The 25,171-nt window shown below is 51.4% G+C and overlaps 2 protein-coding genes across 12 annotated transcripts in view; both read left to right on the top strand.

Annotated features, from left to right (window-relative positions):
- Positions 1-25,171, top strand: part of MANBAL (mannosidase beta like) — a 634,273-nt gene that overhangs the window by 190,158 nt on the left and 418,944 nt on the right. For 2 of the 8 annotated variants that reach the window (XM_050807390.1, XM_050807392.1), the window contains exon 1: positions 1,875-1,878. The exons of 5 other annotated variants lie outside the window; for them this stretch is intronic. The gene's annotated coding sequence lies outside the window, so the exon portion shown is untranslated. Of the gene's footprint in view, positions 1-1,874; positions 1,879-14,500; positions 14,505-25,171 lie in introns of those variants that run through there. One more of the 8 variants, XM_050807394.1, reaches the window with a different exon arrangement.
- TLDC2 (TBC/LysM-associated domain containing 2) lies at positions 9,015-25,079 on the top strand. 4 transcript variants are annotated; one of them, XM_050807294.1, is made up of 8 exons: positions 9,047-9,143; positions 9,481-9,536; positions 11,911-11,992; positions 13,678-13,833; positions 14,802-14,966; positions 16,427-16,522; positions 22,000-22,073; positions 24,196-25,079. In XM_050807294.1, the coding sequence occupies exons 3-8, from the start codon at positions 11,960-11,962 to the stop codon at positions 24,329-24,331; spliced, it is 660 nt and encodes a 219-aa protein (XP_050663251.1). In that variant the 5' UTR covers positions 9,047-9,143; positions 9,481-9,536; positions 11,911-11,959; the 3' UTR covers positions 24,332-25,079. The 4 variants fall into 4 exon arrangements, with proteins under 4 accessions (XP_050663250.1, XP_050663249.1, XP_050663252.1 ...); XM_050807293.1 differs by lacking the exon at positions 9,481-9,536 and having other exon boundaries at positions 9,015-9,143; positions 14,814-14,966; XM_050807292.1 differs by lacking the exon at positions 9,481-9,536 and having other exon boundaries at positions 9,015-9,143.

Here is a 25,171-nt window from a genome sequence, read left to right as displayed (position 1 = left end):
GGATCTGCGAGGCAACAGCGACCCCCTCGAGGGTCAGGCGGGCGCGGGCAGCCGCTGCCCGGGCTCCCTCCTCCTCCGCTCCGCCGCCTCCTTCCCTGCCCGCCCGGGGAACGCACCCGGCGGAGGCGCCCCTGCGCCCGGCGTCCGGGCAGGGCCCGCGAGAGCGGCGGGAGCCGGGACTCCCGGGCCGAGGCCGCGCGGACCTCAGTTCGCAGGAGCCCGTATCCATGCACACCCAGCGCACCTCGCCCCTCGCCCGGTGCAGAGCGTGCGCGAACTCCGCCCCCTCAGCCGGCACCGCCGGAGCAGCGATCCCATCGCACAGATGCGTAAACTGAAGCCCGGGGTGCACGCGCCAAGCTCACGGTCTAGACGGTGCCGATGGAACCCAAAGCTCACACCTCCCGGGCGCGCTCGGGCTCCCCCTGCCTCAGCTTGCCTCCCCTGGGGTAGGGACCGTGGAGCCCTGCGTGCATGTCTGGCTCGCGCACCTTGACCGGCGAAGATTATTCCCCATGCGCCCCCCGACCCGGGTTTCAGGCTATGTAAGGCTAAAATGGAAGCGACCTGTGGCCGGGCGCGGTGGCTCATGCCTGTAATCCCAGCACTTTGGGAGGCCTAGGCGGGCGGATCACGAGGTCAGTAGTTCGAGACCAGCCTGACCAACATGGTGAAACCCCGTCTCTACTAAAAATACAAAATTAGCCGGGCGTGGTGGGGATGCCTGTAATCCCAGGTACTCGGGAAGCTGAGGCAGGAGAATCGCTTGAACCTGCGAGGCAGAGGTTGCAGTGAGCCGAGATCGCGCCATTGCACTCCAGGCTGTATGACAGAGCTAGACTCCATCTCAAAAAAATAAATAAATAAATAAATACAAAAATAAAATGGAGGCGACCCATTACGAGATGTCAGCCTAGCGGATGCTTTGGAAGGCGGTTTTGGCCCCGGTGGGGGCTGGCATGGGCTGGGACGGTTGCCCTGACCCCACATGTCCCCACCAGGAGCATCGCAGGAGGACTTGAGCTCTGGTGGGTGTGTTTTCTTTCCTCCCAGGCGTCTGGGCGTCTCCTTGGCTCCTGGCCGTGTTGATTTTCCCGTGTCTCTCACACCTTCCCCAGCCCCCACGCCACCTGGCTGCTGTGCCCCATCCCTGAGCCACTGCAGGGCAGAGCTGGATTGAGTCCTTTGCCCCACAGATGGACCCTCGGCCTCAGGACGCCCCACACCCCTTGCCACCAGGAGGGCAGGACTGTTTTTGCCCCTCTGCAGCCTCTTCCTCCTCCTGTTCTCTTCTCCCCCTCCCATTTATCCCCTGCTCTATTTTCCTCCTTCTTCTCCCACCTTTCCCCTTCCTTCCCCCCTCCTTTTCCAAGTCTTCCTTTTCCTCCTCTTTCCCCTCTTCTTCCTCCTGCCTATTTTCTCCTTCTTCCTCCCCCAATCCCCTTCCTTCACCTCTGCACCTGCCTGTGACACAGCAGGCACCAGGTCCACTTCTTTGTCTCTGTCCCACCTCCCCCACACGCAGTGAATACACTCCTGGAGCATCCCCTCTCTCCAGAGGCGTGACTCCATCTGGATCCAGGCGTGTGACTGCTCCTCCACCCCAACGCTAAGTGCCCTCCACGCGGCCAAGTGAGGAGCGGGCACTCAGCAGGCTCTTGGCAAATACTTCCGCAGGGGCATCCCCACCCTTCCTGGCAAGACACCAACTCGCCTCACCCCCCACTGACTGTCCACAAACCCTGTTTGCACAGGCGCCACGTACACTGAGGGACGCAGTGGTGGGCATGTCAGTGCCTGACCTCGTGGAGCACACAGTGTGTGTGGGGGACCACAAAAGACTCAGCACAAACAGGGTGGCATGGCACGGCATGGGGGGCAGGAGTGTTGGAGAAGGATGTGGGAGCCGCAGGCTAGTGACCCAGGGCAGGCCTTCCCACATTCCGGGCCTCAGAGTCCCCAGCTGCTCTGGTCTAATGCAATAGATGACGGGATCCGTCCAGCTCAGATGCCCCTGGCTCTAGTAGGCTGCATCTAGTCTGGCACAGAAAGGTGCTGTGAAGCTCTTGGAAAGCGTGTCCTCTCTCTATGCTTCAGTTTCTCCCACTATGCAGAACATGGACTTGGAGGTGTTGGGTGGTGTGAATGCAGGGACATAGCAGACCAGGCTGGCTCAGCCACTCCTGACACATCCTTGGTCACATCAGTGGTCCTGAGATTAAAGTGGCCTGCATCTCTCTACTAGGGCGGGGATCTGAGTCCTGGCTGTACCATGTATCCTCTCTGGGCCCAACACTCATGGCTGGCCGGGAAGGGGCCTGTGACTCCCACCTGCTGTGATGTTCTTTGGATTTGGGGAGTCAAGAATCTATATTGCAGACCCAGGGAAGCCTTGAGAACAACAGGGCCCTGGTGGGGAGGGTTTAGGTGGGGCTGATGTAGGGACTCTGGACTCAGGGTCAGTTCAGACCAGGGATACCACAAAGGAGATGAGACTTATTGAGAGTCCAGAACTGGCTACATTGTAGACAGGGTGACCGTCCTTGCTGCCAGCACATCCTGCAGCTGTGTGACATGTGGCCTCTCTCTGCGTGCCGGGCTCTATGCTCCACATTTCAGTAAAGGATCTCCAAAAGGTGAAGATACTTCTTGTAGCTGATTAATATTTTCCAAAGGGTGTATCTCATCCCGGTTGCTTTTCTTACAATGTGTCACTGGTGCTCCTCCGATTGAGCAGCACGGTCTGTGTGCCCCCACCTTGAATCTCAGCAGATCTTGTGACTGCCTCAACCAACAGAGTATGGCAGAAGTGTTCATCTGTGACTTCCAACGTTAGGTCATAAAAAGCAACATGATTCCACCCAGCTTGTTTCTCTCTCTCTTTCTCTCTCTCCCTCTCTCTGGCCACTCACCCACCATGATGGGAGGAAGCCCAGGCCTCATGTGGAGACCGCACGAAGGTGATCTAGCCAACAACTCCAGCTCTGGTCCCCACTAACCACCAGACATGTGAGAGAGTGAGCCTGTAGATGATTCAGCCCCCAGGCTTGGAGCCACCCCAGTGGACAAGTAGAGCAGAAATGAACTGTTTCACCAACCCCGCCCAAACTGCAAAATAAATATTGTTGTTTCAGCCACTAAGTTTTGGGGTCATTTGTTACGTAGCACTGGGTAGCAGGAATGCATGACCAATACTTATACAGCTCGGAAGTAGAAGGGCCGGGATTGACTTGAACCCAGGACTGCCTGATTCCAGAGCCTGTTGTGGTACCCAATTGGGCTGCGAAGTGCCCAGTGCAGGCACATAGTGTGTGCTGCAGAAAGCTCTACTCAAAAAAGACTGAAGCATTACATTGTAAGAATTATACAACATAAGAAGTGAAGATGCTGATTACCCAAGTGGAAAAAAGGTTTCATTTCTCCCATTCAAGCTGCTAAATTGACCAACGTGATGAAAACTGAATGGAGACTCACTCCTGGAAAGCTTCCAAGAGGAGGTGTGTTTTTTTCTTTTAGACAAAAGTTGTTTTGTTTTCTTTGTTTTCTTTTTTTTTTTTTTTTCACTATACAAATGAAAGAAACAAGCAACTCTGGCTATGGGAGAATTAGAGGAACTGGTCAGGAAACCTCTTTAAACAGGGGAGTCAGGAAGGCCTCTTGGAGGAGGCAGCCTTTTTTTTTTTGAGATGGAGTCTAGCTCTGTTGCCAGGCTGGAGTGCAGTGGCGCAATCTCAGCTCACTGCAACCTCTGCCTCCTGGGTTCAAGCGATTCTCCTGCCTCAGCCTCCCTAGTAGCTGGGATTACAGGCATGAGCTGCCACGCCCAGCTAATTTTTGTATTTTTAGTAGAGATGGGGTTTCACCATGTTGGTCAGGATGGTCTGGATATCCTGACCTCGTGATCAGCCCACCTTGGCCTCTCAAAGTGCTGGGATTACAGGTGTGAGCCACTGCACCCAGCTGAGGAGGCAGCCTTTAAACTGAATTATTCTTTTTTTTTTTTTCTGAGACAGAGTCTCGCTCTGTCGCCCACGCTAGAGTACAGTGGTGCAATCTTGGCTCACTGTAAACTCTGCCTCCCAGGTTCACGCCATTCTCCTGCCTCAGCCTCCCAAGTAGCTGGGATTACAGGTGCCCGCCACCACGCCCGGCCAATTTAGAGACGGGATTTCACCGTGTTAGCCAGGATGGTTTTGATCTCCTGACGTTGTGATCCGCCTGCCTCTGCCTCCCAAAGTGCTGGGATTACAGCCCCGAGCCACCGTGCCTGGCCTAAACTGAGTTATTCAAGGAGTCACTGAATAGTTAGGGCCTTGCTTTTTTTTTTTTTTTTTTTTTTTTTTTTGAGACTGAGTGTTGCTCAGGCTGGAGTGCCGTGGTGTGATCTTGGCTCACTGCAACCTCCACCTCCCGGGTTCAAGCTATTCTCCTGTCTCAGCCTCCCGAATAGCTGGGATTACAGGCACCCACCACCACACCTGGATAATTTTTTTGTATTTTTAGTAGAGACAGAATTTGACTATGATGGCCAGGCTGGTCTCGAACTCCTAACCTCAAGATCCGCCCGCCTTGGCCTCCCAAAGTGCTGGGATTACAGGTGTGAGCCACAGTGCCCAGCTGCTGCTTTGTTTGTTTGTTTGAGACAGAGTCTCACTCTGTCGCCCAGGCTGGAGTGCAGTTGCACGATCTCAGCTCACTGCAACCTCCGCCTCCCGAGCTCAAGTGATTCTCCTGCCTCAGCCTCCCGAGTAGCTGGGATTACAGGCACCCACCACCATGCCTAGTGAATTTTTTTTTTTTTAGATGCAGTCTCGCTTTGCCACCCAGGCTGGAGTGCAGTGGCACCATCTCAGTTCACTGCAACCTCCGCCTCCCAGGTTCAAGTAATTCTCCTGCCTCAGCCTCCCAAGTAACTGGGACTACAGATGCCTGCCATCATGCCTGGCTAACTTTTGTATTTTTAGTAGAGACAGGGTTTTACCGTGTTGGGCAGGCTGGTCTCAAACTCCTGACCTCAAGTGATCCACCCACCTCAACCTCCCAAAGTGCTGGGATTACAGTTATGAGCCACAGTGCCTGGCCCACTTCTGTTTTCTCAATGAAGAATGCAGTTGCCAGCCATTCAAGAGTAAGGGAAAGAAGAGATCTCAGAGAGTGAAAATCAAAACTTCCGGCACATGTCAGAGAGTGTCTGGTCATCTTATACTGACCTGAGGTTCAAAGGGGAGCCAGTCAGCCCAGTGAAGACTGGGTGTATTCCCTTTTAATCATTTTCTCTTTGCTAATTTCAAGTTTGATTTGCATAGCTGAAATCTTACTGCCTATGCAATTTGTGTACTGCTTTTTCACTTAATAGGGTAGCAGAAGCATATCCCCACACATTTATAACACATTTATAAGCTCTTTGCAAACATCACTTTCATACTTAGAAATAATCCACTGGGCTGGGCGCGGTGGCTCACACCTGTAATCCCAGCACTTTGGGAGGCTGAGGCGGGCGGATCACAAGGTCAGGAGATCAAGACCATTCAATACGGTGAAACCCCATCTCTACTAAAAATACAAAAAAATTAGCCGGGCGTGGTGGTGCGTATACCTGTAATCCCAGCTACTCAGGAGGCTGAGGCAGGAGAATGGCTTGAACCCGGGAGGTGGAGGTTGTGGTGAGCCAAGATCATGCCATTGCACTCCAGCCTGGGCAACAAGAGGAAAACTCTGTCAAAACACACACACACACACACACACACACACACACACACACACACAGAAATAATCCATTGAATTGATGATGTTCCATGAATCACCTCACCTTTCCCCCTTTTATTGGACACTTAAATTGTTTCCTGGATGACTATTGCAGTTCTGAAACAGGCAGCATGAGGTCTGGCCAAGAAGGCAAATTGCTGGTCACAGTGGCAGCGCATATAGTCCCAGCTACTGGAGAGGCTGAGGCAAGACAATGGCTGGAGCCCTGGAGTTCTGGGCTAGAGTGCACTATGTTGATTTAGTGTCTGCACTAAGTTCAGCATTAGCATGGTGACCTCCCCAGAACAGGGACCACTAGGTTGCCCAAGGAGGAGTGAACTGACCCAGGTGAGAAATAGTAGATCAAAACTCCCATGCTGGACCAGGTGCGGTGGCTCATGCCTGTAATCCCAGTACTTTGGGAGGCCAAGGCAGGTGCATTGCTTGAGGTCAGGAGTTTGAGACCAGCCTGGCCAACATGGTGAAACCCTGTCTCTACTAAAAAAATGCAAATTAGCTGGGCATGGTGGCACACACCTGTAGTCCCAGCTATTTGGGAGGCTGAGGCAGGAGAATTGCTTGAACCCAGGAGGGAGTGGTTGCTATGAGCCAAGATCATGCCATTCCACTGGATGACAAGATCATGCCATTCCACTCCTTCTCCAGAAGGAGACTCCGTCAAAAAAAAAAAAAAAAAAGAAAAAGAAAGAAAGAAAGAAAGAAAGAAAGAAAGAAAGAAAGAAAGAAAGAAAGAAAATTTAAAATAGGCTGAGTGCAGTGGCTCACACCCGTAATGTCAACAGTGGAGGCTGAGGTGGGAGGCTCACTCGAGACCAGGAGTTCAAGACCAGCCTTAGCAACACAGTGAGACCCTGTCTCCACAAAAATAAATAAATAAACAAAAGAAATTAGCAGGGCATGATGGCGCATGCCTGTAGTCCTAGCTACTCAGGAGGCTGAGGGAGGAGGATTGTGTGAGCCCAGGAGACTGGCTGCACTGAGCTGTGATCATGTTATTGCACTCCAGGCTGAGTAACAGAGCAAGAACCCGTCTCAAAAATAAAGTAAAATAAATAAATAAATAAATAAATAAATAGAGATATAAACATATAAAAAGAAGGTAAACTTCAAGGCCTCAGCATCCAGACATCTGTCAGGCCCTCTGGTATCTGGAATTCCATCATAGAAGTTTTTGTTGTTGTTGTTGTTGTTTTGAGACAGAGTCTTGCTCTGTCGCCCAGGCTGGAGTGCAGTGGTGTGATCTCAGCTCACTGCAACTTTTGCCTCCTGGGTTCAAGCGAGTATCCTGCCTCAGCCTCCCAAGTACATGGGACTACAGGCGTGTGCCCCCACAACCAGCTATGTTTTTTTTTTGTATTTTTAGTAGAGATGGGATTTTGCCACATTGGCCAGGATGGTCTTGAACTCCTGACCTCAAGCAATCCACCTGCCTCGGCCTCCCAAAATATTAGGATTACAGGTGTGAGCCAATGCGCCCAGCCTTTTTTTTTTTTTTTTTTTTTTTTTTTTTTTTTTTTTTGAGTCAAAGAGTCTCACTCTGTCGCTCAGGACGGAGTGCAGTGGCGTAATGTTGGCTCACTGCAACCCCCGCCTCCTGGGTTCAGGCGATTCTCCTGCCTCAACCTTCCAAGGAGCTGGGACTACAGGCATGCGCCACCACACTCAGCTAAATTTTTTTTGTATTTTTAGTAGAAATGGGGTTTTGCCATGTTGGCCAGGCTGGTCTTGAAGTCCCGACCTCAGGTGATCTGCCCATGTTGGCCTCCCAATGTGCTGGGATTACAGGCATGAGCCACCGTGCCCAGTCTCCATCATGGAAGCTTTCTAGCATCTGGTTATGTGGCAGTTGATGTTGTTGCCAGATCACACGCTGAGTTTTCCTGACCATGAGGACAAATAATGGGACAGCAAGGCAAACCCCACTGGCTTCTCAAAGCGCTCAGCGGTTCAGGTGTTGAGCTTGGAGGAGGGGTGGCTAGAAGTGCTAGGCATGCGATCCCCAAGCCGTTTATAGCTTAAACACACATTGCAACAGCCATGTTTGAGGTGGCAACAGGGCCCTTCGCTTACTTGTTTTCCCCATAATACATGTCCTTTTGGCATCCCACACTTCCCGGAGGGAACATTGCCCCAGGACACCCGGCCATGAGCAGGGCATCTGGGGACCCGGGTCCTCTCCACCAAGTCCAGCAGAACAGGGTCTCTTCCAGCTGTGGGAAGATGGCACAAGCCATCTGTGAAATGGTGGGCTCACCCACCTAACAGGCCTGTGACCTGGGCGCATTCCCCAGGGATTCCCACCCCAGGGGCAGGCTACTGAAGCCCCTTTGAGCGTTGAAGTTCTGTGAGACAACAGCAGAGCAGTCATGGAGATCTTACTGTGAGCTGGGGACGGAGAAGTAGTCCCCTCTTCAATGGAGCGTCTACTGCATGCTCAACATGGCTTCCTGTGTGTAACCTTACCTAATGTCACCACGGTCCAGTGAGAAACGTCCTCATCTCATCTGAGAGGGAACCAGCAGGGGCCGAGCCTACCAGGCCTGGAGCACAGGGTGACTGACGGAGAACCCCACAACCTCACCCTTTCCTGTAGTGTTTGTAGACCACAGACTTTATTTTCTTTTATTTTTGAGACAGGGTCTCACCCTGTTGCTCAGGCTGGAGTGCAGTGATGTGATTTCAGCTCATTGCAGCCTCGACTTTCCCAGGCTCAGGTGATCCTCCCATCTCAGCCTCCCAAGTAGCTGGGACTACAGGCATGTGCCACCACACCCGGCTAATTTTTAAAAAATTTTTTTGTAGAGATGGAGTTGCGTTGTGCCATGTTGTCCAGGCTGTTCTCAAATTCCTGGGCTCAAGCGATCCTCCCACCTGAGACTCCCCAAATCCTAGGATTACAGGTATGAGCCACCATGTCCAGTCATATCGCAGATTTTAACCTCAAGGGAATGGTCTTCAGTGGTGGGCATCAAGCTCCAGGACCTGGTGTCTGGCAGCTGTGGTGAGAGGCTTCAGGAGAGCCAAGATGCCTGGTATCCCCACCCCTTCGGGCTGTTGGGGGCAGGGCTGGGGGCCAGGGGGATGGCAAGGTCTTGTTTGTGTGTGCTTGTGGGATTTGAGTTTCTGATGTGTCGTAATCACTGCCAGGCCTTCCCAGTTGGAACCAGAGTGGGCACAGGGCCAAGGCTTGCTGCCCTCTGGGCAGATATAAGAGCTAGGGAGGAGAGCCCGGAGCCAGAGCCGGGGCAGAGGGCCAGCCACCTACCCGGGGACCAGGGATCGGAGCTAAACCGGCCGCATACAGACCACCAGGTGGGCAGGGTCAGTGCCATGTGTGGCCCCCTCTCTGGGGATCAGGGAGATACGCTAAAGGCTGGGTGAGTACATCCTTCCACGGCTCCCCTATTTCCCTTCTCCCTCTGAGTTCCTCACCCTGCAACTGACCAAGTGACTGCCTGTCCCAGAGGCACCCAGGTGGAGGCTGAGGGGCCACTTGTCAGGGATTCGAACCCTAGACTCTCAAAGAGTCAGTGTAGGGAGATTGTAATAAGTATTGCCACTCACCCAGCACCCACAAACAACATAAGGTACTGTTATCTCACCAAACCGAGGTCAGTAGGTTGGATGCCTGGCTTAGCACCCTAGCTCTCTAGGATTTAACTTCATTTACTCTTACAACCAGCCCTGATGTAGGCGTATATATTAATATTACAGGTGAGGTGACTGAAGCACAGAGATGTAAAGTAATTTTCCCAAGGCCACACAGCAAAGTAAGTGACAAAACCAGGATTTGAACTCCCTGACTCTAGAGCTTGTCCTCTTAACTGCTGTACTACAATGTCAAGTGACTGATGAGTTCCTTCCCTTTTCTGAATGGCAGTTTCCTTATCTCTAGTCCGAGGGTTTTAAGGTTTGATGACCAGAAAGATACTACCTTGAGCTTCCCTAAAAGTACTCGGACATGGGTCAACTTTAAGCACCTGGGTAACTTTGTTGGAAACACTTATCAAGAACTATGTGTATGGCCTTTGATCCAGCATTCAACTTTTGAAATTTATCTTAAAGGGTGCAATCAGTTTTATGAACAACGTTCATTGCAGTTTTGCTAATAATTAGAGAAAATTAGAAGTAAACAAAATGTCCAACAGCAGGGGGAACAAATGATGAATGTCCCGTGATTAAATACTGCGCAGCCACTCCAGGAATCATGCACTCCAAGAGCGTAGGGTACCTTGGAGAATTCTTGATTGTTGTTAGTAGAAAAAGTACTTTATAAAACTGTGTGGTTGGACGGGCGCAGTGGCTCAGGCCTGTAATCCCAGCACTTTGGGAGGCTGAGGAGGGCAGATCATCTGAGGTCAGGAGTTCGAGACCAGCCTGACCAACATGGAGAAACCTCGTCTCTACTAAAAATACAAAAATTAGCTGGGTGTGTTGGTGCACGCCTCTAATCCCAGCTATTTGGGAGGCTGAGAGAGGAGAATCTCTTGAACCCGGGAGGCAGAGGTTGCAGCAAGCTGAGATCATGTCACTGCACTCCAGCCTGAGCGACAGAGCAAGATTCTGTCTCAAAAACAAACAAAAAAAACAAACAAAAAAAACTGTGTGGTCAATATGGTATGAACACATGGTGTGATCCCTTTGCAAATGTGTATACATGTGTCTATGTGAAATAAATATAAAAGACTGGAACATACACCCTTGGGGGTTAAGAGTTTATTTGTGACAGATAGAATTGTGAACATTTTTATATTCTTATTCTTTTCTGGTTTCTCAAATTTTCTACAATATCTAAATATCACTTTTTAATTAGAAAAAAAAAAAAAAGCTTTGGCCGGGCAAGGTGGCTCATGCCTGTAATCCCAGCACTTTGGGAGGGTGAGGCGGGTGGATCACCTGATGTCAGGAGTTCGAGACCAGCCTGACCAACATGGAGAAACCCCATCTCTATTAAAAATACAAAATTAGCTGGGTGGAGGCTGAGGCAAAATAATTGCTTGAACCCGGGAGGCGGAGGTTGCGGTGAGCCCAGATGGCGCCACTGCACTCCAGCCTGGGCAACAAGAGTGAAACTCCATCTCAAAAATAAATAAATAAATAAATAAATAAATAATTTTAAAAATCTTTTAAAATAATCTATTCTTTTCTTTTTTTTTTTTACTGAACATTAACAAAAGTTTATTTATGTTTCAATTTAGAATTGCATGTTTCCCCCACCCCCATCTGAAACTAAATATGGAAAAAGAAACAAAGACTTAGTAAAGAAACTTTCTGTTAAGTGACAAGCAAAGCAATGATGAAAGCCTAAAATACATTTATGTTTAGGATGCAAAGTAAAAATAGCTTTTTTTTTTTTTTGGAGACAGGGCCTCACTCTGTCACCCAGGCTGGAGTGCAGTGGCGCAGTCTCGGCTCCCTGCAGCCTCCTCCCCTCAGGCTCAGGTGATCCTCCCACCTCAGTCTTCCGAGGAGCTGGGATTAAGGCACACGACACCACGGCCAGTTAATCTTTGTTTTGTTTTTTTTTGTAGAGACAGGGTTTCACCATGTTGCCCAGGCTGGTCTCAAACTCCTGGACTCAAGTTATCCACCTCCCTCAGCCTACCAGCATGAGCCACCGCACACAGCCAGATTATTCCTTTGGTCTAGGCATGCCCCCTTCTAGCTTCCGTTCTAATGCACTCATCGGCGTGGAGAGGGAAGTGAATGGCAGCCTGTCAGTCCCGCAAAGGCTTCTGAGATTATCTGGTTCGACATGTTACGTGTGGTAAAACTGAGGCTCAGGAGTTCAAATGGGCTTATGCAAGGTCATACGGGGAACTAGAGGCCCCAGACCTCCAGCCTGGGCCTTAGTCATCTGGCCAATGGCCCACAGTCCCCAGGCCAGGCTGCCAGAAGGGCAAGGAGGTGGAAAGGAATTGCAACTAGAATTTATGGTGTATGGTTAATACATGTTAGATGCTAACTGCAATGAGGCCTTGAATGCCGAGTTGCTCACAGACCCACCCAGCAGCAGCTCGGCCTGGGAGTGACAGGTGAGAGGGAGCAAAGGGCAGCTGGGTGGGCATGGAGCCGGCTGGGTGTGTCCCAGGCCTCTCCCTCTCATCTCTAGGCCTCACCTATCAGCGCTTCCTTCCTGGGCAGGGCTGAGGATTCACTCACTGCCCACGGCCGGCCGGGCAGGGACAGGAGAATGAGAGGCCTCCGCTGGCGTTACACTCGGCTGGTAAGGGTTCCAGCTCTGGCTGTGGTGCAGGTTAGGAGGTGGAAGGAGGCGAGGTCTCTGGCAGGCTGGGGCCTGGGCTAGGGTTGGATGCGGGTGGTGACTTGTTCCCCTCTCCAGTCCCTCCCTGGCAGGCCTGTGGTTTGGAGCAAGGACTGACTCAGGAACGTGGGGTCTTAACCCCCCTGCTCCAAGGTCCTCAAGGAGAACAGACCGATGTCCCTGTCCCTTCCTCCCTGGAGTGGGTGCTGGATGCAGCTCTGTTCAGAGCCACACACAGCTAGCCCCTGCCTCAGGCCTGAGCCTGGAAAACAGAGCGGGGCAGGAGAGGGGGTCCTGTCCATCTCTCAGCCCCTGAGAGGTCTCTTCTTCCTGGGAAAAGCCTGCAAGGTCATTGTGTGGAGGCGCGCGCACACATACATATACACACTCACACACATACGCATGCACACACACACACTCAAACACACTCAAATGCACTCAGACACACATGCACTCAAATACACACACACACACACACTCAAATGCACTCACACTCACACATACAGACATACACACATTCAAACACACACACTAAACACGCACATACACACACTCTGGTACAGAGTGGAAGCTCAATTGAATGAATGAGTGAGTGATTAATGATGCCCCTGATGGCTGTACATATTTACACCATCCCAACTCACACAAACACATTGATATATAAGTACACACATTTACACTCAGTACCTCCTCACATTGATGTGCCCACACAACTCTATTCCAAGCCAACATACAATTCACATAGACAAACACATTTTACATGAACTTACATATATGATCTCACATATGACTGCGTGCATCATTTCATGGGCTTCATGGGGAAACCTTTGGGCTTCCTTTTCTTCCTTTGGAAAATGCTGATAAATAAGCCGGGGGTGGTGGCTCACGCCTATAATCCCAGCACTTTGGGAGGCCGAGCCAGGCGGATCACCTGAGGTCAGGAGTTCGAGACCAGCCTGGCCAACATGAGGAAACAGGCATGCTGGTGGGCATCTGTAGTCCTGGCTACTTGGGAGGCTGAGACAAGAGAATTGCTTGAACCTGGGAGCCGGAGGTCACAGTGAGCCAAGATTGCACCACTGAACTCCAGCCTGGGTGACAGAGCAAGATCCTGTCTCAAAAAAAAAAAAAAAAAAAAAGATGAAGAAGAAGAAATACACAGAGATCACAGACAGCGCACACTGAACACACTGAACACAGGCCTGGGCGAGGATGGGCTTTTTGTTGTTTTCATTATTTAATGTACAAACACACACAATTGAAGTTCCCAGGGCTGGGCCACCATCTGCCTTCTCCTCTGCTCCCAAGCTTAGAACTTGATCCCTGCCACCCACCCAGGATCCAGGGCAAACAGGCCGACAAACTGCAGGGCCCATGGCCCCATCTGAGCCTTGTGGGGTGCTGGCGGGGGTCGGGTGACTGTGCTCCAGCCCTGAGCCGGCAGGGACCAGGGAGGAAGCAGGCTGGCAGCAGGGGCAGCATCCTGTCTGTTGTGGAAACCCCCAAATACTCTGGGCTGGGCTGGGGGTTACAGGCACATGGGCAGGGAGTGATGAGGGGGCCCGAGGAGGCTCCTGGGCTCAGGAGATGGTAGAAGCTGGGACCTCCTGTCCCTGGACCCACCAGGCCTCTTTGTGTTTTCGCAGCCCACCCAGGTGGAGGACACCCTGTCTGGGGAGGAGGGTAACGAGGAGGAAGAGGAGGAGGAGGCAGCTCCAGACCCAGCTGCTGCTCCTGAGGATCCCATGGTGCCCCAGCTGACAGAAGCCAGCCAAGTTTTGAGTGCCTCAGATATTAGGCAGGTCCGGACACTGCCCATGGCACAAGAATTTCAGCCCTAAACCTGAGTCTCACCCTCCTGCCTTATACCAGCCACACCCAGGGGCACCTAGAGTCATCCTTGCTCTGTTCTCATCATGCATTACTTCTGGCAAATTGCTTCTTCTCTCGGGGCTTTGCTTCCTTTCTTGTAAAATCATCCAGTGTTGCTAGCACCTCCCTCTACACTGGGCCAGGAGGTTAAGGAGGTAAAGAAAGAGGCTAGGACAGGCGCGGTGGCTCATGCCTGTAATCCCAGCACTTTGGAAGGCCAAGGCAGGGGGATTGCTTGAGGCCAGGAGTTGGAGACCAGCCTGGCCAACATGGCAAAATCCTTTCTCTACTAAAAATACAAAAATTAGCCTGGCGTGGTGGTGCGCACCTGTAGTTTCAGCTACTCGGGAGGCTGAGGCACGAGATTTGCTTGGACCCAGGAGGCGAAGGTTGCAGTGAGCTGAGATTGTGTCGCTCTACTCCAGCCTGGGTGACAGAGTGAGACTCTGTCTCAAAGGAAAAAAAAGAAAGAGACTAATTCCTACATAGAACCAGCCCTTGGGAACTGAGGCCAAAGTCGGAGAGGGGGGAGCGGATGAGACGATGGATCAGGAGGAGGGGTTCAGCATCTTTCCTATTCTCTGGCCTCTGGGGGCCGGGGTGACCGAGCAGAAACAGTCCTGAGAGTCCTGACCCGGGTTCAAATCCTGGCTCTGCCATTCACTACCCACGTGAGCTTTGGGCTAGTTGTTCCACCTCCCTGAGCCTCAGTTTCCTCATCTGTAACATGGGAATAACAACCCTTATCTCCGAGGGCTATTGCTAATGGCATGAAAGTCCCTAGAATCAGCAAACTGCTCTATTGTCTATAAAGCACTGGGCTGGATGCATGGTGGCTGTGCAAGCCCATCCCCAGGATATGGCAGGAGGGAGCAAGAACTCCTCCATTCACCTCCAGCCCTGTCCCCAGCTCAGCTTTCACTTCCCACCAAGAGTCACCGGCCATCCCTGGAGTCTGGTCTTCTGCACATCGAGGGACGGTTTCAGCCTGCAGAGCCTGTACCGGCGGATGGAGGGCTGCAGCGGGCCAGTGCTGCTGGTGCTCAGGGACCAGGACGGGCAGGTGAGCTGGGCAGGGGTGCCACCCGAGGCTCTGGGGGCACCCCACCAGGTACCCATGGGCCCTGACCCAGGGCAGCTCAGGGACAAGCAGACAGAGTGAAAGACTAAGTCACCTGTAACGGACACTGATGATGGCAATGGGACCTGCCCACTCAGAGCCATTCCCCCATTTATGCATTCAACACATCTACATGGGGCGCCTTCTGTGTGCCAGGTGAGAGGTGGGATAGAGCAGAATCAACCCAGAAGCAGCCCCAGCTCTCTTGGAGCTAATGGTCTAATAGGGGAAGGGTCAGACAATTAAGCAAATAATCGTTTGACTGTAAAACTGCATCTTCATCCTCAGAAGTAGAAGAAAGTGTGGGGGTTGCTGGGCACGGTGGCTCACACCTGTAATCCCAGCACTTTGGGAGGCTGAAGCAGGAGAATTGCTTCAGTCCAGGAGTTCAAGACCAGCCTGGACAACATAGCCAGACCCTGTCTCTAAAAAAAAACCAAAACCAAAAACAAACAACAACAACAAAATTCGCCAGGTGTGGTGGTGTTTGCCTATAGTCCCAGCAACTGCAGCTGGGGGCATTGTAGGGGGGTTGAGGCTGCAGTGAGCCATGATCACACCACTGCACTCCAGCCTGGGTGACAGAGTGAGACCCTGTCTGAAGAAAAAAAAAAAAAAAATATATATATATATATATATACACACACATACACACACACTGGCATTAAACTGATGTCAGAAGGAAATATACCAAAATATTAAGAGTGATTATCTTGGGGAAGAATGAGGGGGATTGGGAGATGGCTTTACTTTATTTTGCTTCTCTATAACTGCTACTTTTTTCCACGATTACTTGCATAGAATGAATATATATACACATATATATACACACACACATATATATATATATAATTTTTTTTTAAGATGGAGTCTCGCTCTGTCACCCAGACTGGAGTGTAGTGGCGTGATCTCGACTCACTGCAACCTCCACCTCCTGGGTTCAAGCAATTCTCCTAACTCAGCCTCCCAAGTAGCTGGGATTACAAGTGCCCACCACCACACCTGGCTAATTTTTGTATGTTTAGTAGAGACAGGATTTCGCTATGTTGGCCAGGCTGGTCTCGAACTCCTGACCTCAGGTGATCAGCCCACCCTTGTCTCCCCAAAGTGTTGGGATTACAGGCGTGAGCCATTGCACTCAGCCTAGAGTAAGTATATTTAAGAAAAAGGAGGGCCCTGACTGCCCAGAGGAGGAAGCCAGCAGGACCTCTTCCTTGGGGAGCATTAAGGGAAAGGATGCATGAGGATTCCTGCTCTTGGGTGGGGAGCCCCCATGCCCCAGCTCTGCCCCAGCTTCCCAGGTGCCCTCTAGGATGAGCCTGTATTACTAAACCCAAAGAATGAGGGTCGTCAGAGGACCCCCAGCTCCCCTCCAGCTGCAGACTGCAACTTCCGCTTTCCAGATATTTGGAGCCTTCTCCTCCTCGGCTATCCAACTCAGCAAAGGCTTCTATGGTACCGGCGAGACATTCCTCTTCTCCTTCTCACCACAGCTGAAGGTGATGTTCCCAACCTTCCGTGGGGGGAGTGGGGCGTGTGGTGAGACAAAGCTCCTTGGGTCCCAGTGGCCCCCAGCACCATCCTCCACGATGGGCTGCCTGGTGTGCCACTATCTTTCCACAGGGGTAATGAGCAGGGCAGTGGTGGGCAGAGCATCCCCCTTGACCTGTCTGTCCTGCATTTAAAACATACTTGGTGGATTTGGCTGGGCGCGGTGGCTCACGCCTGTAATCCCAGCACTTTGGGAGGCCGAGGCGGGTGGATCACTTGGTCAGGAGATCGAGACCATCCTGGCTAACATGGTGAAATCCTGTCTCTACTAAAAATACAAAAAATTAGCCAGGCGTGGTGGCTGGCGCCTGTAGTCCCAGCTATTCGGGAGGCTGAGGCAGGAGAATGGCATGAACCTGGGAGGCGGAGCTTGCAGTGAGCCGAGATAGAGCCACTGCACTCCAGCCTGGGCGACAGAGCAAGACTCCATCTCAAAAACAAACAAAACAAAACAAAACAAAACATACTTGGTGGGTCTCTGGCAACCGCTGACTGGCTGAGAGGAGGGAGGACCATGCTTTCCAGGCACAGGCTGGGAAGACAAGATAGGCCTGAGGGCGTGGTGGCAGGATGACGAAGAAGGACACAGCCAGTGGCTTCTCAGGAAGCATGGGGGCCAGGCACCGTGGCTCATGCCTGTAATCCTACTTTGGGAGGCCAACGAAGGTGGACTGCTTGAGTCCAGGATTTCAAGACCTGCCTGGGCAACATAGTGAGACCCCATCTCTACAAAAAATACAAAAATTAGCCAGACACAGTAGAGCACACCTGTAGTCCCAGCTACTTGAGAGGCTGATGCAGGAGGATCGCTTAAGCCTGGAAGGTTGAGGCTGTAGTGAGCCGTGATCGCACCACTGCATTCCAGCCTGGGCAACAGAGCAAGACCCTGTCTCTAAAAAAAAAAAAAAAAAGAAATACAGGGTGAGGTCATTGCTGGAGGAAGGTGAAGGATCGGGTATCGCAGTCATCACAGGTGTGGGAAGGGAGGGAAGCCTGCTGGAGAACACCGGAGCAGCAGAAGTGCCGCTGGGCCGTGCGAGTGGCGGCTTGGGTTGTGAGGTTAGGGCGCCGCCACTTCTGCGCCTGCTTCTTCAGCAGCATCGGCTGCTCGGCGCAGGCCTGCAGAGAGGGGACACCAGAGAGTGGACTGCAGAGAGCGGGCAGCCAGGGTTAGGGGTTTTGCCCAACTGGTTTAACAGCGGCAGAGAGGGAAAGGAAGTTGAAGGGAGTGACAATACAACATGGACCACAGAACCTAGACTGGAGAAGGAAGGGAGGGAAGCAGGGGGCACTGCGGGACACCAAGGCAAAGGTGGGCTTGGCCTGAGAGGTCTCCCTGACGTCAAAGGCTTGGAGCAGGGACAGCAGTTGGACAATGTGTTGGAAGACAGGATACAGCGGACAGAGAGAGGGACATTTGAAATAGGCTGTGGAAGAGCCACCTGCCATCCTTGCTGAGGACAAATTCTCAGATGTGACCATGGAAGACAGCAGCAGAAACGCATTCTAGGGCAGGGCCTGGACAGGTCCGCGTGGATAGTGAAGTTTACCAGAGAGCTGTGAAGGGTTGGGGGTGGTGAGTCAGAGCTCAAGTTTCTAATTAATGACGAATGGGAGAGTGAAAGGCACAAGATGACTGGTATAGTCGGGTGGCTCGACCTGCCTAGGAGCTGGGTGAGAATAATAGTCCCAAACGCCTTCCATCCAAAGATTTCCTGCCTCTGGGTTATTTATCCACTAAAGCTACTGAGCAGTACCTGCTTGGCACAGAGCAGACTATTTTTACTACTAGTAAAAATGGCCAGGCCAAGCGCTGTGACTCATGCCTATAATCCCAGCACTCTTAGGGAGGCAGAGGCAGGAGGATCACTTGAGCCCAGGAGTTCAAGACCAGCCTGGGCAACAGAGCAAGATGCTATTTTCCACAAAAAGGGAAAAACAAAAACAAAACAAAAAATGACCAGGTGCGGTGGCTGGCTCACACCTGTAATCCTAGCATTTTGCGGGACTGAGGTGGGAGGATTGCTTGAGCTCAGGAGTTCAAGACCAGCCTGGGCAACAGAGTGAGATGCTGTCTCTTAAAAAAAATTTTTTTTTAATTGTTCAATGGATGAAGTCGTTCCAGGTATTTTGCTATTAGAGATCTCTCCAATGCACAGACTAAGATTCCTTCAGACACATCCAATCACACGGTCATCTGGTCTCATGACAGGGAGTTCACAAGGAGCTATGGACTGCTTTGCTAAAGGCAAAATATACCATATCTATTGCATTGCTGCCATCAGCTGGAGGGGCTCCATCAAGCTTCCCAGGATCTAGGAAAGGGTGAGGGAGGCATGGTGAGCCAGTGCTGGTACTACTCATCACCACTTGCCTTCCTGAACTTAAGTCTTAGTTCTAAAGGTCTAGAATTTTCCTTCCATTGCACTGACAGCTCCTAGTAGAATCTTTTGCTGGTTCCTCCTCATCTCCCCAGTCTTTCAACATCAGAGCTCAGGTGTTGGTTCTCGTATCTTCTCTAGCGGCCCTCATTTATTCTGTGGTCTCATCCATTCCCACAGCTCTTCATGCTGCCTGTATGCTAATGGCCTCTTCCCTGACTCCAAACTCACATATATCCAACAACTGCCCATCATCTCTCTCTGCATCTCAAACATGGCATTTCTTTTCTCTTTTTTTTCTGAGACAGAGTCTCACTCTGTCACCCAGGCTGGAGTACAGTGGCGCCATCTCAGCTCACCGCAGCCTCCACCTCCTGGGCTCAACTGATCCTCCTGCCTCAGCCTCCCAAGTAGCTGGGACTACAGGCACATGCCACCATGCCTGGCTAATTTTTGTATTTTTTGTAGAGATGGGGTTTCACCATGTTGCCCAGGCTGGTTTTGAATTCCTGAGCTCAAGTGATCTGCCTGCTTCCACCTCCCAAAGTGCTGGTATTACAGGTATAAGCGCTGCATCTGGCCCCAAACATGGCATTTCCAGCTTATCATGTCCCAAACAGACCTCCTGGCTTTCCCTCACAAAGCCTCCTCCTCCTGCTGTCTTCCCCCATCAAATGAATGGCATCTCCCTCTCCTGCTGCTGAGATAGAAAGTCTTGAAGTCCTCCTTAACTGTCTTTCACAACTTTACATCTGAACTGTCAGCGAATCCTGACAGCTCTGCCTTCTGTCTATATTCGGGATCCACCACTGCCATGTCCATTGCTGGCATCTTGGTTCAAGCCACCATCATTACTTGTGTGTCCCTGCTATTGCCTCCTAAAAGGTCTCTCATTGCCTCCACTTCAGTCAGCACAGTAGCTGGAGCGATCCTTTCAAAAGGGAAGCCAGGGCAGGGCGCAGTGGCTCATGCCTGTAATCCCAGCACTTTGGGAGGCCGAGGTGGGTGGATCACTTGAGGTCAGGAGTTTGAGACCCATCTGGCCAACATGGTGAAACCCCAGCTCTACTAAAAACACAAAAATTAGCCAGGCATGGTAGTATGTGCCTGTAATCCCAGCTACTCGGTAGGCTGAGGCATGAGAATCTCTTGAACCTGGAGGAGGCGGAGGTTGCAGTGAGTTGAGATCGTGCCACTGCACTCCAGCCAGGGTGACAGAGTGAGACTCTGTCTTAACACAAATTTAAAAAAAGGTGGGGGGAAGCTAGAACTCATAGCATGTCACTCCTTGGCTTCCTCTTTCACTTGGGGAAGAGCCAAAGTGTGTCCAATGATCTACATCCCTACGCCTTCTGGCCTCTCTCTGAATGGCATTTCTTGCTACTCTTCCTTTCCCTCACTCTGTTCCAACCACACTGGCCTCTGAGCTGGTCTGCAAACATGGAACTTCACGTCTTTAATATAAATAAAGAGAAATAAAACAGGGTCTGGGAGGAAGGGCTACTTCAGATAGGGTGGTCCAGGAAATTTCTCTGAGATGACATTTGGGCTGAAGGATGAGAGGTGGGCCCTCTGAGGATCTGGGGGAAGAGCATTCTGGGCAGAGGGATTCTAGGGCAGGAATGGGAATGGGCTTTGGGTGTTCCAGGGATGGAAAGACTGGTGTAGCTAAAGTGTAGTCAATAAGGGGGAAAAGGGGCCAGAGAGAAAATCAGGGGTTAGAGCTGGCTGCACTTTTAAGTTTTGACAGTTTTTTTTTGTTTGTTTTTTAGAGTTGGGGTCTTGCTCTGTTACCCACGCCAGAGTGCAGTGGTGCAATCATAGCTCACCGTAGCCTCCACTCCTGGGCTGAAGTGATCCTTCCACCTTAGCCTCCCTAATAGCTGGGACTATAGGTGCACACCACCATGACCAGCTAGGTTTAAAAAAATTTTTTTAGGGCCGGGCACAGTGACTCACGCCTGTAATCCCAGCTCTTTGGGAGGCTGAGGCAGGCAGATCATGAGGTCAGTAGATTGAGACCAGCCTGGGCAACATGGTGAAACCCGTCTCTACTAAAAGCTGGGCGTGGTGGCGCATGCCTGTAGTCCCAGCTACTCGGGAGGCTGAGGCAGGGGAATCGTTTGAACTCTGGAGGCGAAGGTTGCAGTGAGCCGAGATTGCGCCACTACACTCCAGCCTGGTGACAGAGCGAGACTCCGTGTCAAAAGAGAGAAAGAGAAAAAAAATTTTTTAGAGATAAGGGAGGGTCTTACTTTGTTGCCCTGGTTGGTCTAGAACTCCTGACCTCGAGGAAACTCCTGGCCTCAAGCGATCCTTCTGCCTCAGCCTACTGAGTAGCTGGGATTACAGGTGCACACCATCACACCTGGCTAGTTAAAAAATTGCTGGGATTACAGGCATGAGCCACTGCACCAGGCCCAGGCTGCACTTCTGGCCATTGTTAAGTTGAATTTTATCCCCACTGCAATGGGAAGCCATTGGAGGACTTAGGCAAAGGGAACATCTGATTTGGACGTCGAACAGATCACGCAGATTGCAGTGTGGGTATGGCTGTAGGTACAGGCAGTGGAGGCAGAGGGACCAGCTGGGAGGCTGTGATCCAAGCAGAGGACGGGATAGAAATGGCGGCAGGCAGGCTATGTCTAGAGCTGCGAGGCTTGTGGATGAGCTGGATGTGAGGCAGCGCTGAAGCGCAGGCGGGCTGGTGTTGTCCGGGTGAGGCAGTATCAGTCCCCACTCCTGGCCTGGACTGTTCCCCTCCTCCCTCCAGCTTTGGAAGCAGGAAGCCTCAGAGGTTGTTGTCCTATTCTAGAACAAAGTGGCTTCTAGGCTGTAGGAATTCAAACTAAAGGGCATGTGGCGGTGACTCCAAAGAGACTGAGAAGAGAAACTCCAAGATCCCTGAACCCCGAGTCCCACCTGCGTCTCGGCTGCGGCCTGGATGCTGTTCCCGCCACAACATTGCCACCCAGTGGTTCGGGGTCAAACTGCAAGGGCGGGACTCGCTCCCGTAGTAACCTGAGCCTTTCCCTATCACCCAGGTCTTTAAGTGGACTGGAAGCAACTCTTTCTTTGTGAAGGGAGACTTGGATTCACTGATGATGGGCAGTGGCAGGTGAGTGTCTCAGTCCTCCTGAGTCTTGGGGTGGTCTGTGTTCTGGTCCCTTTCCCTCTGCTGAACTGCTGGGCGAGGCTGCCCTTGATGCAATGGGGAGGCTGGTGGGAACTCTCAGGCTGTTCCCTTCATTGCTCAGCCTCCCAGCCAACCCCCTCACCCTCACGCTAAGCCAGTATTAAGCAGAAAGGATGGATGAGTGCCCCCACCGAAGTGTTACAGCTGGTGACAGTTTAGTCTGAATGTATGCAACTTTTGGAATTCCACATGGTTGGATGAGGCTAGCGTCAAGAGATGAGTGTGCCTCGTTTTTCCATCAGCCCAGGAATTGCAGGGGACATAACTCATTGCAGGAGCCTCCCTTGGTGAGGACAGCGGGTAGAGAGAGGTAGGAAAAAAAAGTTGTTGATCTCATCCTGGTGTGACCTTCACATTCAGGGGGCATGCATCTTATCCTGAGGGCAGGGATGAGAGCATTGCTTGATTAGTACCAGGCAAATTCTTTGCTCTCCCAACTTCCTGAAAAGCCTCCACTGAGGGGCAGCTTGGCAGAGAACACATCAGCCATTGCTGATCTGCAGGAATTCACTTCCTAGCTCCGGCTGAGGTTTTCTACCAAATAAGGGGATTTGAATGGATGCTCTGAAGTATTTGGGCTCTCAGAGTTTGCACCCCGAGATGTACTAGCTTTGGTTAAAGAATTGCCATTTTTATTTTTTATTTTTTAATTTTTTTTGAGACAGAGTCTCGCTCTGTCGCCCAGGCTGGAGTGCAGTGGCGTGATCTCAGCTCACTGTAACTTCCCCCTCCCAGGTTCAAGTGATTCTCCTGCCTCAGCCTCTGGAGTAGCTGGGGACTACAGGTGCCCACCACCACACTCGACTAATTTTTGTATTAAGAACTGCCATCTTGGGCCAGGATCATGCCTGTAATCCCAGCACTTTGGGAGGCCAAGGTGGGCAGATCATGAGGTCGGGAGATCGAGGCCATTCTGGCTAACACGGTGAAACCCCGTCTCTACTAAAAATACAAAAAAATTAGCTGGGCGTGGTGGCTGGCGCCTGTAGTCCCAGCTACTTGGGAGGCTGAGGCAGGAGAATGGCGTGAACCCGGGAGGCGGAGCTTGCAGTGAGCTGAGATTGCACCGCTGCACTTCAGCCTGGGCAACAGAGCGAGACTCCTACCGAAAAAAAAAAAATTGCCATCTTGGCCGGGTGCGGTGGCTCATGCCTGTAATTCCAGCACTTTGGCATGAGATGGGCAGATCACTTGAGGTCAGGAGTTCGAGAGCAGTCTGGCCAATGTGGTGAAACCCCGTCTCTACTAAAAAATACAAAAATTAGCTGAGCATGGTGGCAGGCATCTGTAGTCCCAGCTACTCGGGAGGCTGAGGTGGGAGAATTGCTTCAACCTGGAAGGCGGAGGTTGCAGTGAGCTGAGATCACACATTGCACTCCTGGGCGACAGAGCGAGACTCTGTCTCAAAAAAAAAAAAAAAAAAAAAAGAATTGCCACCTTAAAAATGCTCCAAATGTTCTAAAACTGGGCTGTGGTGACAGTTGCGCCACTGTATATACTTATTAAAATACTGAACTGTTCAAAAAATACTCTTAGTCAGGCGTGGTGGCTCACGCCTGTAATCCCAGCACTTTGGGAGGCCAAGGCAGGCAGATCGCTTGAGGTCAGGAGTTCAAGACCAGCCTGGCCAACACAGCAAAACCCCATCTCTACTAAACGTACAAAAATTAACCAGGTATAGTGGTGGGTGGCCTGTAATCCCAGTTACTCGGGAGGCCGAGGTAGGAGAACTGCTTGAACCCGGGAGGTAGAGGTTGTGGTGAGCCAAGGTTGTGCCACTGCACTCCAGCCTGGGTAACAAAGCAAGACTCTGTCTCAATAAATAAATAAACAAACAAATAAACAAATACTCTCAACCCCATGGGGAACAATGTGCTGAGTCCCCAGTAATTCAGTATAAATTGCTTTAAGGGGAGGTAAGACAGGTGAAACTGGGCTGCCGTCCTGGCATGGCCAAGAGCTGATTGGCATGGCCAGTCAGTGGCAGAGCCTGAGGGTTTCAGCACACAGGGGTAAGCTGCACCAAGACTGTCCTCTTCTCTAGTGGCCGGTTTGGGCTGTGGTTGGATGGAGACTTGTTTCACGGGGGAAGCTCCCCTTGCGCAACCTTTAACAACGAGGTGCTGGCCCGGCGGGAGCAGTTCTGCGTCCAGGAGCTGGAGGCCTGGCTTCTCAGCTGATGGCCCTGCGGCAACAGGTACTCAGCCCTGCTCACGATGCCACCCAGGCCTTCCTGACCCACGGCAGCCTGCGCTGTTCGAAACACAGATGCTGAAGGGCCCTAGAGTTGGCTGAGGCTGCTGGCCAGCCTCCTTGTGGCCTGGGGACCCAAGATACAGGTGGGGGCAGGCACTGCTGTTTTGCAGAGGTGACTCTGAAGGATTAAAAGATGCTTACACCTTACCCAAGCAGCACCGAGACCCTAAGCTAACAGGGCCTTAGAAAACTAAGAAAAATCCGCATCCCTTCCCATGCTAGTGCCTGCCTCCTGGCAAAGGGAAGATTTTTCACTATGCTGTTCCCCGCCAGCTACTGAACGAGGAAAACCAACCTCATGAACATTATCATTTTAGAGGTTCTACAACGAATTCATGTTTATAGTAGAAAAACCAGAAGACATTAAAAAAAATGAAAATTGCCTAAAATTCAACCCCCCCCAACTCTAACATTTTCATGTATATCCTTCCAGACAATGTTCCATGAATATGTGTGTGTGTGTGTATTCTTACAGAAACGGGATTCTACTCTGTATGTGTGGGAATGATTTTAACTTACAGAATATTGTCAAACCTTAGAAACCCGGGCTTGAGCACTGGAACTAATGAAGACTCTAGCAGCATCATTCCTCCTCTGGCCTGCTGCAGAACGTTGAGGCCCTTTTGTCTGCCACCAGTGCCAGGTTCTTGTGAATCTGCTATTTAATTTCATGAGGAAGGTATGAAAGGAGCAAATGAGTAATATGCATATTCAGACAAGGAGGTCGAAAGCTTTGTGGAACACAACTTTCAAGATGGAGATAC

Source organism: Macaca thibetana, chromosome 10 (assembly GCF_024542745.1).
Source record: "Macaca thibetana thibetana isolate TM-01 chromosome 10, ASM2454274v1, whole genome shotgun sequence".
Classification (NCBI taxonomy): Eukaryota; Metazoa; Chordata; class Mammalia; order Primates; family Cercopithecidae; genus Macaca; species Macaca thibetana.
This window is presented reverse-complemented; position numbering and strand designations above follow the sequence as displayed.

Bases quoted from the DNA above. Each gene is read 5' to 3' on its own strand.
- TLDC2 (XM_050807292.1), top strand. From the start codon at position 9,097: ATGTGTGGCCCCCTCTCTGGGGATCAGGGAGATACGCTAAAGGCTGG. The intron at 11,993-13,677 runs GTAAGGGTTCCA...GTGTTTTCGCAG, and splicing joins GCTGGCGTTACACTCGGCTG to CCCACCCAGGTGGAGGACAC. The intron at 16,523-21,999 runs GTGATGTTCCCA...CCTATCACCCAG, and splicing joins CCTTCTCACCACAGCTGAAG to GTCTTTAAGTGGACTGGAAG.